This window comes from Neofelis nebulosa, chromosome X, assembly GCF_028018385.1.
Source record: "Neofelis nebulosa isolate mNeoNeb1 chromosome X, mNeoNeb1.pri, whole genome shotgun sequence".
NCBI classification, from domain to species: domain Eukaryota; kingdom Metazoa; phylum Chordata; class Mammalia; order Carnivora; family Felidae; genus Neofelis; species Neofelis nebulosa.
This window is the reverse complement of record NC_080800.1, coordinates 112,595,619-112,612,543: the sequence shown is the minus strand read 5'-3', so window position 1 is coordinate 112,612,543 and position 16,925 is coordinate 112,595,619. Positions and strand designations below refer to the sequence as shown.

At 41.8% G+C, this 16,925-nt stretch overlaps 1 protein-coding gene and 1 non-coding gene across 2 annotated transcripts in view; both read right to left on the bottom strand.

Annotated features, from left to right (window-relative positions):
- Window positions 1-16,925, bottom strand: part of ADGRG4 (adhesion G protein-coupled receptor G4) — a 121,869-nt gene that overhangs the window by 79,147 nt on the left and 25,797 nt on the right. The window contains exon 5 of the mRNA XM_058714761.1: window positions 5,331-5,927. Within this exon, the coding sequence (XP_058570744.1) occupies window positions 5,331-5,927 (597 nt within the window). The remainder of the gene's footprint in view (window positions 1-5,330; window positions 5,928-16,925) is intronic.
- TRNAK-CUU (transfer RNA lysine (anticodon CUU)) lies at window positions 2,043-2,115 on the bottom strand. The gene has a single exon. It is a non-coding gene; the product is annotated as a tRNA-Lys (tRNA).

Genomic DNA, 16,925 nt, shown 5'->3' with positions numbered 1-16,925 from the left:
AAAGAGCCCAAATGTCCATCAATGGATGAATGGATACAGAAAATGTGGTATATATATACAATGGAGTATTACTCGGCAATCAAAGGGAAGGAAATCTTGCCGTTTGCAACTATGTGGATGGAACTGGAGGGTATTGTGCTGAGTGAAGTTAGAGAAAGACGGAGATGATATGACTTCACTCATATGAGGACTTTGGGAGACAGGGAAGATGGGCATAAGGGAAGGGAAGCAAAAATGATATGGGGACAGGGAGGGGGACAAAACAGAGGAGACTCATAGATGTGGAGAGCAAACTGGGGGTTGCTGGAGGGGTTGTGGGAGGGGGGATGGGCTAAATGCGTAAGGGGCACTAAGGAATCTACTCCTGAAATCATTGTTGCACTAGATAGATGCTAACTAATTTGGATGTAAATTTTTTTTTGGATGTAAATTTTAAAAAATAAAAAAATAAAATGAAAAAAAATAAAAAAGAATTTTTGCTACTTAATAAAAACATAAAATAAAAATAAAAAAATTTTGTAATGTTTATTTCTTTTTGAGAGAGACAAAACACGAGTGGCAGAGGGGCAGAGAGAGAGGGAGACCCAGAATCCGAAGCAGGCTCCAGGCTCTGAGCTGTCAGCACAGAGACCGATGCAGGGCTCGAACTCATGAACCGTGAGATCATGACCTGAGCCAAAGTTGGACGTTTAACTGACTGAGCCACCCAGGCACCCCCAAAAGAAACCCATCTTTTTTTTAAATTTTTTTTTAATGTTTTTATTTTTGAGACAGAGAGAGGCAGAGCATGAGCAGGGGAGGGGCAGAGAGAGAAGGAGACACAGAATCCGAAGCAGGCTCCAGGCTCTGCACTGTCAGCACAGAGCCCGACGCGGGGCTCGAACTCACGGACTATGAGATCATGACCTGAGCCGAAGCCAGACGCCCAACCGACTGAGCCACCCAGGTGCCCCAAAAGAAACCCATCTTAATGAATAGTTAAATTAATAAAATAGCTAGTAAAAATGGTAAATCAATTTAAATTGTTAAAGCTTATGTTCTTTTCCCTTGCAATTCTACTTTTACTAATGTGCCCTATGAAATTGCTAGCCCATGTATACCTAGATGTACGTACAAGGAAATTTATTACAGCATTATTTGTAACTGCAAAAAATTGGAAGCAACTTAAATGCCCATCAGTAGTGAGTTAAATAAATCATAGTACATCTATACAATGGATAAATGCAGCCCTAAAAACAGATGAGGTTGATCTAAATGTACTGATACATCCATGATAATATTAAGTTAAAAATACATCAAATGATAAAATAATATGTATGTACGCATATATTATTTTTGGGTTTTTTTTGAAAACAAAACACACACGCACAAGCACACATTATAAATCTATAGAAAAAAAACTAAAAGAAGAGATACCTCTGTGGAGAGGGTGTGGGGTAGGTTTTACTTTATATTCATGTACTTTGTCTTGTTTGAGTTTATATTATAGTAAACTCCATATAATAAACAACCATAATGTATTGCATTTGTAATTTTTTTAAGTTTTTCTTTGTTTTCTTTTTTTTTTTTTTTTTTTTAATTTTTTTTTCAACATTTTTTATTTATTTTTGGGACAGAGAGAGACAGAGCATGAACGGGGGAGGGGCAGAGAGAGAGGGAGACACAGAATCGGAAACAGGCTCCAGGCTCCGAGCCATCGGCCCAGAGCCTGACGCGGGGCTCGAACTCACGGACCGCGAGATCGTGACCTGGCTGAAGTCGGACGCTTAACCGACTGCGCCACCCAGGCGCCCCTCTTTTTTTTTTTTTTTGAGAGAGAGAGAGGGCTCAAGTGAGCAAGGGGCATAGAGAGGGGGAGAGAGAATCCCACAAGGGGTAGAGAGAGGGAGGGAGAGAGAGGGTTGGCAGGGGAGAGAGAAGTGGGGCTCACCCAAAGTGGGCTCGAACTTACAAACTGAGAACATGACCTAAGCTGAAGTCAGACGCTTAACCGACTAAGCCACCCAGGCACCCCTATTTTTTCTTCTTCGAAGTAGGCTCCATGCCCAACGTGGGGATTGAACTCACAACCCTGAGATCAAGAGTCACATGCTCTACCAACTGAGCCAGCCAGGCACCACCTGCATTTGTAATTTCTAAAACCGAAGAAAAGATGCTTAAAAACGACTCCAAAATTAAATTACTAATGACTGGCAACTTGCTGTTGTTATTATTTATCACTGTGTTGTCTAAATATTCCAGAGACATCTCCAACTATAGTGAATACTTGCTTATTAAGTCCAGGTAGGGTTCGTGGTTTTCAGGAAATGTTCCCCAAAAGCCTTGTTCTCATGAATATATAAATATATACATATATAATTTATGTGTCAATAGATTTATTGAGATTTGTAACCTAGCAATGTGCTCATTAAAATTTATTTGTTAAAGGTCATCATCCTTCTATGGACCATAAATACCAGTTTATTAGGCAAAAGCTGAAGCTAGGCATGTTGTAATCACTCCTATTTATTCATGTAATTGCCCCCTTTTCCCCATATGTCATGTGGCCAGGACGGAGGTAGAAATTCTGTGGTGTTACAGCTCCTTCTGTGGTGAGCTGCAGCCAGTAGCCGAATTGCCCCAGGTGGGTTATTAGCACCAGCAAATCCCTTCAAAGGAAGCTTGTAAAACAGTGGTCATAATCTTTTGGGGGCCACAGACCCCTAGACATAGTCCTGCACGGTGCAGGGGTGAAAGAACACGAGCTTTGCAACAGGACAAATCTTTGCTCACATCTCAGCTCCACTAATTTAATTGGTGACATCAAGCAACTTACTTAACCTCTTTGAGCCTCTCTTTCCTCATCTGTAACATGCCTGGTACAGGGAAAGAACTTTGTAAAATGTAGCAATTTATCAAAACACTTTTGAATATGATGGAAACTATAGACTTCGTCCTCAGGAAAAAAGAATCCATCTTGCATTTTTAGTATGTTGCATGCAATTTCAAGGGCTTTGCCCACCCATCGAGGCCATTCTGGACCTCTGGACCCCTGGTCTAAGGTTTAGAAAGAACATTTGAAGAAACCTGAATAGTAGAAATAATCTTTTCTACTCCTTTTGCTGGTTGTCATTTCAGATTGTGTTTTCTTTTCCTTTTTGTTGTGTTGGATTATTTGTGTATTATGCCTATCAGGACTCAATCAGACCAAGAAGATAGATTGTACATTAAAGAGTGTACAACAGAGCAAAGTAAATGGGGGTTGTCTAGCACTTTAACGCATCAGTTAGATTTAGCAATTTACCAGCAAAGTGGTAGAAAAGGGCAATTCACTAGCCAGATTAGGTTTTCAAAAACCACTCCTGAGCATATGGATTTAATAGAGCCATACTTCCGGTTCTTTAGATCAAAGATAAAGTTACTTTAAACTGCTTTGGGTGAGCTGTTCAGGCTTAACCTGCTAGTCCTTAGCTCCTTTTTGTAATCAGAGCCAGCTAGGACTATTCTCTTTTATTTCCAAGGCTTCAGAAAAGAGAAAAACCAAATGCCTTCAGGTAGTCACCCAAAGGAATAGCATTCCTGTTCCTTTGCTTTAGTCTGATCTCCAAGAAACACAGAAACCCTCTGGAATGCGCCTCTGCCATTAATTCAAACAGTACCCAGACCACTGGTGAAAACATATCTATATAATCTGTGAGAGCCTATTAAGCATGGGTCTAGCCCTCATTCCCTTGATACCTCTCCCCCAAATCCATAAGAATTGTCAATAAAACCTAAAAATGAGTGAACATTTCAGGAAATGAGAAAAAAAAAATCCCATCTGGATGTTGTTATCACTGACTTTACCCACGCTCAGGACCTGCTACTGCTGAGGGTGGAAAAGATTGGATTTGAGGGGAGAATGGGGTTGTACAGAGAAAAGCAACCCTATATTTTCTCATCGAAATTGGAAAGAAGGAGAAAAATAACATGCGTCATTCCAAAAAGCCAGTTTTCTTACAAGAACTCCATCCCAAACAGTTCTCTAACATCATCATTGCTCACAAAAGAAAAATGAATTGCTTTATAAATCCCATTGCTTGCTAAAAAGGACCCAGGACTCCTTGGTAAAATGGCTGATTCTTGCGCTTAGCAGAAAAAGTACAAGATGAGCCTATAACATCCTGTTGTGCTGAAACTAAGGAAATACTAAAAAAAAAAAAAAAAAAAAAAAAAAAGCTGGAAATGTGTCAAAAGGACACAAGAGCCAGATGGAAGGACTCCCACTGGCCAAAAGAGGGCCAATTTGAACATCAAAATAAATGATAGCAACAGATTGTAACCCATCGAATAAGGGAAGAATCCATGAGTTCGTGTTGGTATAAACACATAAACAACGGAAGGAATATATAAGTAAATATGGAAGAAGAAAACACTCTCCCTTACAATAAAATACGAACTAATACATGTTGAAAAATAATGGAGTTTTAAAAATCATCACTATGCAACCAAGTCACCGAGGCAAGAATCATCAATAGATGTAAAACTACTGGGTGAAAGTTTGATAATAATGGGATGTTTACATAGCCTCCAGATATTCCCCCCGGAAATTAGTTAATTACAAAGGGGAAAATAGCAACTGCACAGTGGAGAAATCTAGAATCATCGTCAGAATCAAATGATCATCGCCAGTAATGGGAAAAATTGGCATCATGAAAGACAGGAAAGGACTAAGGATCTGTTCCAGATTCATCTAACAAGACGTGGTAACTAACTGCAATGCATGATCTTGAATTGGATCCTGGACCAATCAAAAAATAGCTATAACAGAAATTAGTAGGATAATTGGTTAAATTTGAATATGGAGTATGAATTAGATATTCGTGCTGTATCGGTGTTCCACAAAGAGAATGTCCTTATATTAAAGAAGTACACACTGAGATATTTTGAGACATTTAGGGGTAATGAGGCATTATGTCTGCAACTTACTCTCAAATGATTAAGAAACAGATAGTGTATGTGTGTGTGTGTGTGTGTGTGTGTGTGTGTGAATGGAGGAAGAAAGAGAAGGAAAAAGAAGAATAAAACATGGGGAAAATGTAACAGTGAATGTGGGTAAAGAACATATTGAAGTTCTCTGTCCTGTTGTAATTTTTCTGCAAGCTTGAAATCATATCAAAATAAAACACACACAAAAAAGGAAAGAAAATAGTATTTGTCCTACATTAAAAAAAAAGATGACAAAATGGTGGCAACCGTGGGCCCCTCTGAAGAAAACAGAGCCTTGGCCAAGAGTGGGTCATCCAGAGCAGCAAGCAGACGACTGCATCAGCACAACCCTTGCCTAGGAGGACAATTCAGAAGTTACTCACAGCAGCGCAGTCTCATGTCAACAGTTGGGATGACCTTGTTGATGAGCCAAACATCTTCTTCCCAACTAACTACGTTTCCACCCAAACACTTCATAAAGTCCTCATTTTCCAGGACGTGGTCCCAGAGTTGAAAGTAGTACAAGCTGCCAGCGAAGCCAGGCAGTGGGCTTTTAACCTGGCTGTCCCAGTTCTTGAGAAAATGTCCTAGAATCAGAGTCCCATTAGGTGTCAGGCTTTGTGGTTGATCCATCACTACCAGTATCCTTTCTGTATTCAGGAAGAGCTCTAACCTGCCCTTCACACCATCCCATATCAAGCAGATTGTATGCCACTGAAACGGAGTCAGTTGGTAACGGATATAAAAAGTCCTCCCCAAGTTGTACAGTATTAGCTGCTGATGGTCTCCTGCAAGTCCAAGGTCTATGTCTTCTCTGCCCACGTAGGAGAAGGCCATCCAATCGCTTGATTTGTCATCCACGAATACCAGGTCAATGCATGCTGTGAATCGACTGAGTTCAGGAACCGTGTTGGTCAGGCTCACGTACGTGTCAGCTCTTCCATAAAAATCCAGTCTTTTTCCTTTCAGTGAAAGTGCATCTGTCCAAATTTGGGGATAGGGGAAAGAGAAAGCAAATGAAATTCCAGTAACAAAAACTCAATTTTATCATCTTTGGCCACATAGTCATATCCAGGTTACACAATACCATTATGAGTCAATACTGCTGCAAAACAGCCCAAATAATGGAGATACACAAATCATCTCTGTTTGACATTGGCATGTGACATTTTTTGGCAGAAGAGTTTCCTCCTAATTATATTTTGCCTGCGCTAATATGAAAAGTCAGATTAGTGTCCCCAGAGCACACACCAGCTGGACATTTCAGGGAGGCAGCTAGAAGTATGTAAGTAGTTGGCAGGGAAGAGGCCAAAGAAAAGGCAGCTTGGACTTAAAATTTGCTGCACATAATCTTCGCTCGTGTAATCAAAAGATAGCTATTTCCATCTACCTAACTGCCTTATTATATTCATGGTGCAACAGCAATTTATTTCTCCAATGCCTTTTCCTGAGCCAAATTACTTGATTTATTCTGTCTCTGGAGACTGCATCTCGCTGAAGGCACCGACAGGGGCCCGGAGGGTGACCAGGCGGACAATACCGAAGCTTCAAGGCTTCTGTCTGCACTCAGAAATAAGATAAATGGCACTGCCTTGAATGTACCCCAATTCCCCCCTTCCAGCTCCTCACCAAGGGAGCTGCGTATCTTTAAGAGGTTCCAGGGGGCCATGGACCCAGTTACCACTGGCTCTGGAGTCAATGAGCCTGGGTTGGAATCTCAGCTCTGACATTCATCAGCTGTGTAACTTTGAACAAGTACCTTAACCTCCCCATGCCTCAACGTTTGCCTCAATAAAATGGGGAGTCAGGGCCCCAGTATGCAGGCACAACTCGGGCCCACCATTCACATTATAATCTACACCAGATAATACCCCTATCTAGTGACCTTACAAGCTTGAAGATTAAGTGAGATGATGCATGCCAAGCCCTCTCAAACATTGCTGAAGAACACGGCCATCGGTACAGTCATTTCGTGGTCGATCTGGCAATATCTATGAAAATTTAAACTTGAGCATGCCCTTTGCTTCACAGGAAGCCATTGGTGAATGGTGACAGTATCAGCGTTACAAACCTCACACCCCAGGCCACGAGGCAAATATCTGAGAATTGGCAAATATCAACCTAATTCCAGCCCCAGCACGGTACCTGACAAACCAAAAAGAGCTTTATGACAGAACAGAATTCCAACCTCTCTCTGCATTAGGGATGTGACACTGGGACCGCCACTCTACAACTGACAGTGTCCTGCCAGAACAGCACACTACAAAGGCTGGCAGGAAGTGACCGCTTCCCTGCTTCTGGAAGGTGTCCCCAGATGAAAGCTTCTAGGTATTCTCCAGCCCTACAATATTCTCTCGCCCTCCATTCCTCCACTGATGTCTTTCAAAGGCAAACAAGTACGTGCCTGCCCACACGCACGCATGCGCACACACGGGCACACACACCCCACCCCCCACCCCCCGCCTCCCGCCATGTGCCGGAACCCATACCATCCACCTGCCAGTGAGCTATTTCTGAACTGTCCATGGTGGATGAGCAAATGTTTATTTCTATCCCTGGCTTATGTGATTATATTATCTTATCATCTTTCATGTGGCTAATAAATCTAGAGGTCATCCCACAAGGCGATAATCACTATGAAACCCAAATCTCGATTATGGTTGGTTAACTGCTTTTCTGTTCAACCCCCCAAAATGACGTCAAATACAACGTTTAAGAACAGGTTTTATGATAAGCATAAATCTCCAAGGCTCATTTGTCCTTTAAAGGAGAATGTATCATAATCCCATATTATCTACAGGGCCCCTCCTCTCTGCAATATACTCATACAAAGCCAGTTGCCAAAGGACACAAACATGCAACATAACTACATCAGAAATATAAAAAGATGGCCCCTCGCTATTTTTGAAACACAAGTTACAACAAGGAGATAACCATTTTTACCTTTTGAAATGATAGCACTTTAGACTGAGAATAGCCAGCATTGACAAGCTTGTGAGGAAACAAGTCATTTTAATGCACCAATTAGTACGATCTATTTCTTTAAGTTTATTTATTTTTTAGTAATCTCTACATCCAATGTGGGGCTCCAACTCACAACCCTGAGATCAAGAGTTGCATGTTCCACTGACTGAGCCCACCAGGCGTCCCAAGCATGTGGCTCTTGATCTTAGGGTTATTTATAAGTTCGAGCAACACATTGGGTACAGAGATTACTTTAAAAAAATTAAATCTTGGGGCGCCTGGGTGGCTCAGTCAGTTAAGTGTCCAGCTTCGGCTCAGGTCATGATCTCACGGTTTGTGAGCTCGAGCCCCGCATCGGGCTCTGTGCTGCCAGCTCAGAGCCTGAAGCCTGCTTCGGATCCTGGGTCTCCCTCTCTCTCTGCACCTCCCCCACTCTCGCTCTGTCTTTCTCTGTCTCTCAAAAAATTAATAAACATTAAAAATTTTTTAAAAATAAAAATAAATAAAATCTTTAGGGGCACCTGGGTGGCTCAGCTAAGTGTCTGACTTTGGCTGAGGTCAAGATCTCATGGTTCATGAGTTCGAGCCCCACATCAGGCTCTCTGCTGTCAGCACAGAACCTGCTTCAGCTCCTCTGCCTCCCTCTCTCTCTGCCCCTCCCTTGCTCATACTTGCTCTCTCTCTCAAAAATAAACAAACATTTTTTTAAAAATCTTTAAAAAGAAAAAGAAGGCTCCTGGAGGAGGATCAATGTTTTTTAGCATATTCACAAAGATGTTCAACCAGCACAATAATTCAGTCTTTTTTTTTTTTTTTTTTTTTTTGTAAACTCTACTCTCAACTTGGGGTTGGAACTCATGATCTGGAGAGCAAGAGTTACATAGCTCTGCTGACTGAGCCAGCCAGGCTCCCCAAGACAGTCTTTTTTTTTTCTGATGGGCAATTTGCCAATATCTATGAACACTTTCATTGTGTATAGCTGTGTATATACTTTTGACCCATCAATTCCATTTCTATCAATTTATTCTAGACAAATGTACATGTATACAACAATGCAAGTACCAGGATATTTATTGCGGTATTGTTTGTAGTTGAGAAAAAGTAAGAATATTTGTATGTCAGTCCATAAGTGACTAGTTAAGCAACTGTTACCTCTGTATAATGGACAATTAAAGCAAACAAGGTAGATCAATACAATCATGGAGAGATTTCCAAGGCTCCATATTATATGAAATGTGAGTTACATAAGTATAGACAGAATATTATCCTACTGTTTAAAATAAGAGAAAAATATGTGCCTTAGCATAGAAAAAAAGCCAGAAAAACACACACCAAGCAGTTAAGAATGAGTATCTTTAGGTGTGAGATTTAGGGGGACTTTTACTTTCTATGTTACTTATTTCAGTAATATTTGCACTTTTTATTTTTTTGTTTTTAATGTTTACTTTTTATAGAATTTTTCAAAATTTTATTTATTTTTTGATAGACAGAAAGAGACAGAGCGTGCGTGGGGGAGGGGCAGAGAGAGAGGGAGACACAGAATCCGAAGCGGGCTCCAAGGCTCTGAGCTGTCAGCATAGAGCCTGACATGGGGCTTGAACTCACGAGCCATGAGATCATGACGCTTAAACAACTGAGCCACCCAGGGGCCCCTTAATTTTTTTTTTTTTTTTTTTTTTTTGAGAGAGAGTGTGTGAGAGAGAGAGGGGCAGAGAGGGGAACAGAGGAACCAAAGCGGGCTCTGTGCTGTCAGCAGAGAGTCCGATGCGGGGCTCAAACTCACAAATGGTGAGATCACGACCTGAGCCAAACTCAGACACTTAATGGACTAAGCCACCGAAGTGCCCCGATATTTGCACTTTTTATACAATCATGTGTTAAATTTATAATCAGAAAAATAAAGATGGATGGATGGATGGCTTGATCGATCGATCGATAGAACCACTTGTGGCCATACTTGAGACTCTGTGTTTCTGGGGGCAGAGGTAAGGTCTACCTGGATATGAGCAGAAGTTGGTGTAATGGAGTCCAAAGAACCAGCTCTGAGTCCTAGGTCTGCCCCTTACTCACTGCATGAACGTGGACAATTAACGCACGAGAAAGCTTTTAGGACAGTGGCATTTAGTGAGCACCGTATGAATGTTAAATACACCTACGTCACTTCTTTGTGTCTCATTCCTCCATGGTAAGATAGGAATAATAATTACCGTCCTCACAGGGCCATTATGAGAGATGGCGCGGTAATAAGTGCCATTTAGGTTTTATGCATGAAATGTTTATAAACTGTGAAGCCCCGTGTGAATGTCAGCTGCCATGTTCACCACTGTCATTATTAGAAGTCTCTTTCTTCTCCCAAACCTCTTTTGTACCCTCACACAGGCAAGAGCGTCTGCATGGAGCCCTGCTGCAGCCCCCGGGCCCCCAGCTGGGGCTCAGAGGGGACCAGGCTGTGCCGAGGCGGGACAAGGGCTTTGCCCTTCTGTTTGGACTGGCGAGCAGCGTTATCAGCTGGGCCTCTCCAGGGCCTGCTTCAAAGGCCACTTGTGCCTTTGCATATGATTTAACTATCCATTGCAGATGTCTGCTTGGACGCTGCCATCTGTTCCCTGGCAATTTTCAAGCCCAAATTGCATGATTGCTCCCCCGAAGCGTGTTCCCTCTTGATTTGGCTCCTCTGTGTCTCCTCGCCCCTATCCTGTTTCCTTTTATTTTCAATTACATTTATTGTTTTCCTCACTTAAAAGAAAAACCCTGTTTCTTCCATTATAGAAGTGATACTGTGCATGCTTTTTAAAAGAAAAAATGGAAAGCATTAGAAAAGTAAAAAGATGAGAACAAAGTCAGCCAGAGCCCTACCACCCGGAGACAACATTTTGGCAAGTTTCCTTTGGCGTTCCTTTTCTTCCGTGCACGAGTTTTGTTTATTTCTACGTGGCTGAGATCATATTGTATGGAAAATTTGGTACCCTGCTTTTCTCACGTAACATGATGACATATCTCCCATGTTAGGAAAAACTTACGAGCCTCGTTTAAATGGCTCTGTTACAGCCCTGGGAGTGCCAGGCACCATTTTATTTACATTGAGAAAATTCACATACTACAAAATTCACCATATGAATCGTTTTAAAGTGTACAGTTCAGTGGCAGTCAGTACATTCGTGATGGGATATGACCATCACCATTATCTAGTTCTAGAACATCCTCAGCCTCCCAAAAGGAAACCCCATATCTGTCAAGCAGTCAATGACCCTTCCCTCCTCCGTCCTGCTGGCAACCACTAATCTACTTTCTGTCTGTATGGATTTGACTATTCTGGACATTTCATATAAATAGAAACATCCAAGTGACCTTTCTAGTTTCTAGTTTCTTGCACTTCGCATAATGTTTCCAAATCCATCCATGTTTCAGCACGCATCAGTACATCATTATTTTTTTTTTAAGATCTTATTTTTTTTAAGTAATCTCTACACGCAACGTGGGGCTCGAACTCATAACTCTGAGATCAAGAGTCACACGCATTTCCAACTGAACCAGCCAGGCGCCCCAATACATCGTTATTTTTGATGGTGGAATGACATTCCATTGTAGGGATATACTACATTTTGTTTACTGACTCATCTGTTAACGGACTTTTGGGTTGTTTCTACCTTTTAACTATTATGAACAGTGCCTCTGTGGACACTCATGTCATTTGTTTTGTGTGAACATGCCTTCGTTGCTTTTGGGTACATATCTAGGATGGGTCATGTAGTAATTCTGTGTTTAACTTACTGAGTAACAGCCACTGGTTTCCACAGCAGCCACTTCATATTCCCTCCAGCAGTTTATAAGGGTTCTAATTTCTCTACTTCGTCACCAACATTTGCTATTTTCCATTTCTTTAAATTAGTGTTATAACCATCACAGAGGGTGTGGAGTGGTGTCTCCCCATGGTTTTGGTTTACATTTCCCTAAGGACTAATGACATTGAGCATCTTTTCATGTGCTTGTTGGCCATGTGCATATCTTCTTTGGAGAAATGTCTATTCAAGCCCTTTGCCCATTTTTAAGTTGTGTCATTTGTCTTTTTGTTGTTGAATTGTAAGCACTCTTTATATGTTCTATTTTTTTAAATTTTTTAATGACTATTCATTATTGAGAAACAGAGGGACACAGAGCATGAGCAGGGGAGGGGTAGAGAGAGGTAGAATCCGAAGCAGGCTCCAGGCTGTGAGCTGTCAGCACAGAGCCCAACGTGGGGCTCGAACTCACAAACTGTCAGATCATGACCTGAGCCAAAGTCGGTCACCCAACCAACTGAGCCACCCAGGCGCCCCTGTTCTATTTTTTAAAAAATGTTTTATTATTTATTTTTGAAAGAGACAGAGCATGACTGGAGAACAGGTAGGGAGACAGGGACAGAGGATCCAAAGCTGACAGCAGTGAGCCCGATGTGGGGGCTCAAACTCACAAACCGCAAGATGACCGGAGCCAAAGTTGGACGCTCAATGGACTGAGTCACCCAGGCACTCCGATATATATTCTAGATCCTAGGACCTTATGAGATGTGTGACTGGAAAACATTTTCTCCCATTCTCTAGTTTGTTTTCTCAGTTTCTTGATAGTGTCCTTTGATGCGTAAATCTTTAATTCAGATGAAATCCAATTTATCCATTTTTTCCTTTCCTGCTTATTCTTTTGTTGTTGTTGTTTATTTATTTTGAGAGAGAGAGAGAGAGAGAGCAGGGGAGGGGCAGAGAGAGAGAGAGAGAGAGAGAGAGAGAGAGAGAGAGAGAATCCCAAGCAGGCTCCACACCGTCAGCAAGGAGCCTGACACAGGGCTCGAATGTACGAACCATGAGATCACGACCTGAGCTAAAATCAAGAGTCAGATGCTTAACTACCTGAGCCACCCAGGCACCCCACTGCTCATTCTTTTGGTGTCGGTTCTAAGACTCTATTGCCAAAACCAAGGTCATGAAGATTTCTTCCGTTTTTTATAGTTGTTCTTACGTTTGGTCTTTCATCTATTTTGACTTAATTTTTGTACATGGTGTGAAGAGGGAGTCCAACTTCATTCTTTTCATGTGTTTATATGTATAGGTTTACATGTCCAGTTGGGCTAGCACCATTTGTTGAAGAGACTATTTTTCCCCATTGAATGTTCTTGGCCCCCTTGTGAAAAATTAACTGACCATACATATATGCATGGGTTTCTTTCTGGACTTTCCATTCTGTGCCATTAACCTATATCTGTTCTGATGCCAATAACATAGTGTTTTGATTACCATAACCTTGTAGTAAGTTTTGAAACTGGGATGTGTGAATTCTCCAACTTTGTTCTTTTTCAAGATCGTTTTGGCTATTCAGGGTCCCTTGCAATTCCATATGAATTGCACAATCATCTTTTCCTTATCTGTAAAAAAAAAAAAAACCCTTGGATTTTGATAAGATTTGCAATTAATTTGTAGATCTCTTCGGGGAATATTGACATTTTAATATTAAATCCTGTTATCTTTTTTTAAAGTAAGCTGTATGCCCAATAAACCCAAGATCAAGAGTCAAATAGCTCTACTTACTGAGCCAGCCAGGCACCCCTAAATCATGTTACCTTAATATTAAATCCGTGAACGTGGGATCTTTTCCATTTATTTAGGTCTCCTTTAATTTCTTTCAGCAATGTTTGCAGTTTGAATGTAGAAGTCTTTCAACTACTTGGTTAAATTTATTCCTAGGTATTTTATTCTTTTTTTTAATTTTTAAAAATGTTTATTTATTTTTTAGAGAGAGAGAGAGAGAGAAAGAGCGTGAGTGGAGGAGGGGTGGAGAGAGAGAGAGGGAGACACAGAATCTAAAGCAGGCTCCAGGCTCTGAGCTGTCAGCACAGAGCCGGCCGCGGGGCCGGAACCCACAAGCCACAAGATTATGACCTGACCTGAAGTCGGACACTTAACCGACTGAGCCAGCCAGCCGCCCCATAGGTATGTTATTCTTTTATATGCTATTGTAAATGAAATTATTTTTGTAACTTTGTTTCAGATTGCGCCTTACTAGTACATAGAAATACCACTAAATTTTTGTGTGGATCTTGTGTCTTGCAACTTGGCTGAATGTGTTTATTAACTTAAATGTCTTTTTTTTTTTTTTTTTTTTTTGCAGATTCTGTAGGGCGTTCTATATGTAAGAACATGTAATCATCTGCAAATAGAGATGGTTTTACTTTTTCTTTCCAGTTTGGATGCCTTTTATATCTTTTTCTTGCCCAAGTTCTCTGGCTAGAACTTCCGGTAATGTTGAATACAAGTGGTAAAAGTGGGTATTCTGGTCTTGTTCCCGATCTTAGGGGAAAGTTTTCAGCTTTTCATCATTAAGTATAATGTTTCCTGTGGGCCTTAGCTAGATGGTCTTATCAGGTGGAGGAAGTTCCCTTCCATTTCTAGTGTGGCAAGTGTTTTAGTCATGAAAAGGTGTTGGATTTTTGTCAAACTTTTTTCCTGCATCAATTGAGACGATCCTGTGGTTTTCCCCCCTTCAGGCTAGAAATGTGTTGTATTACGTTAATTGATCAATTTTTACATGTCGAACCACCTTTGCATTCATTCGTGGGATAAATTCCACTTGGTCAAGGTATATAATCCTCTCAATATATTGCTGGATTCAGTCTGCTAGTATTTTGTTAAGAATTTTTGTGTCTAGGGGAACCTGGCTGGCTCAATGGGTAGAGCATGAGACTCTTAATCTCAGAGTCGTGAGTTAAAGACCCATATTAGATGTAAAGCTTACTTAAAAAAAAAAAAAAAGAAATTTTCAGGGGCACCTGGCTGGCTCAGTCAGAAGAGCATGCGACTTTGGTCTTGGGGTTGTGGGTTCAAGCCTCATGTTGGATGTAGAGATGCCTTAACAATTTTTTAAATCTTTAAAAAAAAGATTGATAGAGCAAAAGATTGTGTCCCAGGTCTGTCTCTGGCAGATCCTGGGGGGAAAATAAAACTCTTGCTATAATGATTACTCAGTATGTAATTTTACTTTGCTTTTTGCTAAGTTCCAAAGCTGCTCTGCCTGGTGATGCCATGGTTACACAATTTTGAAGCAGAACTGAATTCACTGAGCATGAAATAATGCCAGTTTTTCCCAGAATGCTCCAACTCTTGTATTGACTGATTTTCCAGGGCAGTGGCTTAACCAGAGTCTTGGCCCTCTACTGCCAGTTTCCAGTGCCCAGCATCATGGCTGGTACATATTAGGTCCTTTATAGCTATTTTCTGATCAATGGTTTGCCCACTATTAGGGCACTGAGTTGGAGTCTAATGGATGGCAGATAGAGGGCCGTTCCTTGTGCAAAGGCATCAGAGATGTGAGCGAAGTATCTGACATAGAATGAGAAGTTCTGAACTGTAAAGTTTCCTCTTCCTATCGGACCCCAAAAGTCACAAATACATTCATTTTAAAAGTCACGGAGTAAAAGGCTTAGAATTCTAAGAGACAAGCGATCCAAATGATTCTTTTTCTGCACAACCCCTTAATTTTCTGCAGACAGCATTAAGCAATCATCAGATATATCCTGTATTTGTTTCTCTGTCCTCTCTAGGCCAAGTTTCTCCTTGAAATGTTAAAGTGTTCCAAAACTTAGGGGCCTGAGATTCTAGATACACTGCCTTGAACCATCTCAGGGGGAGTGGACGAATGAAGCTCATCACAGTCTGGCACCATAGGCATGGCCTGGTCTCTGTTTCTCCCCCGATGAGGTGACCTGCTCTCCTCTATTTTACTCAAGATTTCCAATCCAGAGAGCCTTACTGAGCAGTCGTTTGGGTGCTGTAACAAAGTACCACAGACCAGTGCGTTAAACCACAGACATTTATTGTCCCACAGCTCTGGCGGCTACCAGCTGAGATCAAAGTGTCAGCAGCATCCTTTCCTTCTAAGGGCTCTGAGGGGGAAAACCTGTGCCTTGTCTCTCTCCTAGATTCTGGTTTGCTGGCAACATTTGGTGTTTTGTGACTTCTTTTGATCTCCCCAACCTCCACCTCTCCCTGTATGCGTGTCTGTGTGCAAATTTTCTCCTTTTATAAGGACACCAGTCATCTCAGATTAGGGGCCCACCCTACTCCAGTATGACCCCAACTTTACTTAACTAATTACGTTTGCATTGACCCTACTCCCAAATGTGATTACATTCTGAGGTGCTGAGGGAGAGGACCTCAACATATGAATTTGGGGGGGACACAACTCAATTCATAATACTGCATAAGGCTCAAGGCCCAGCTAACCACCTGGAAATACCTCCTATCAGAAGGGGGAGACAAGGCAGAGCAAATTTTAGGGAAGGGACCCACCAGAGGCCTCGGCTGCTTTTATACCCTGGAAAATCTGGCCACCCTGAGGACAGGCATTCCACAAGGGTACACCATGCCTGCCTCAACTGGGAAATGTCAGCACTCGCTCCTAAAAGGGGAGTGGGCGGACCCTCATTTCCATAGTATGTGAAACCTATACCTGCACAAAGGGCCTTCTGGCTCTGAGTATCACAAACTCTCGCAAATGAATGTTCAGGAGCGTGGAAAATTCTTGTAGACCAGGTCTGAGTTCTAGCAGATCCGTGGCTGTCTGAGTTGATCTATGGATAGATGCTTGATACTGGGGAGCTCCAATACCCACAACACCATGGTCATCACGTGAACAGCCATAGAGAATGGGAGTTACTGCCTGATACCCACTGCCTACACTTCCCGCTGGTCTTGTGAGTAACCGGCTAACCTGTGGATAAGCCAGATCTGTCATATGTAAAAGCATCCACCTTTGAGCCTCATTTCTGTCACCAGTCACTAACCACAGAGTTTTCCAACACACCTGCTCTTCCAGGCCACAGGACGCTGACCACATATGAGGCCTGTCAAGAATTCTTCTCAAAATAGGAAGCAGAAGAATCACCCCCACATAGGTAATGTGATTGTTCCTTCACATTTTGGGTCCAAGGCCCATGTCTTACCCAACAAAATGGATGTCTTTACTCAGAAAGCCAGAAGAACCCTGGA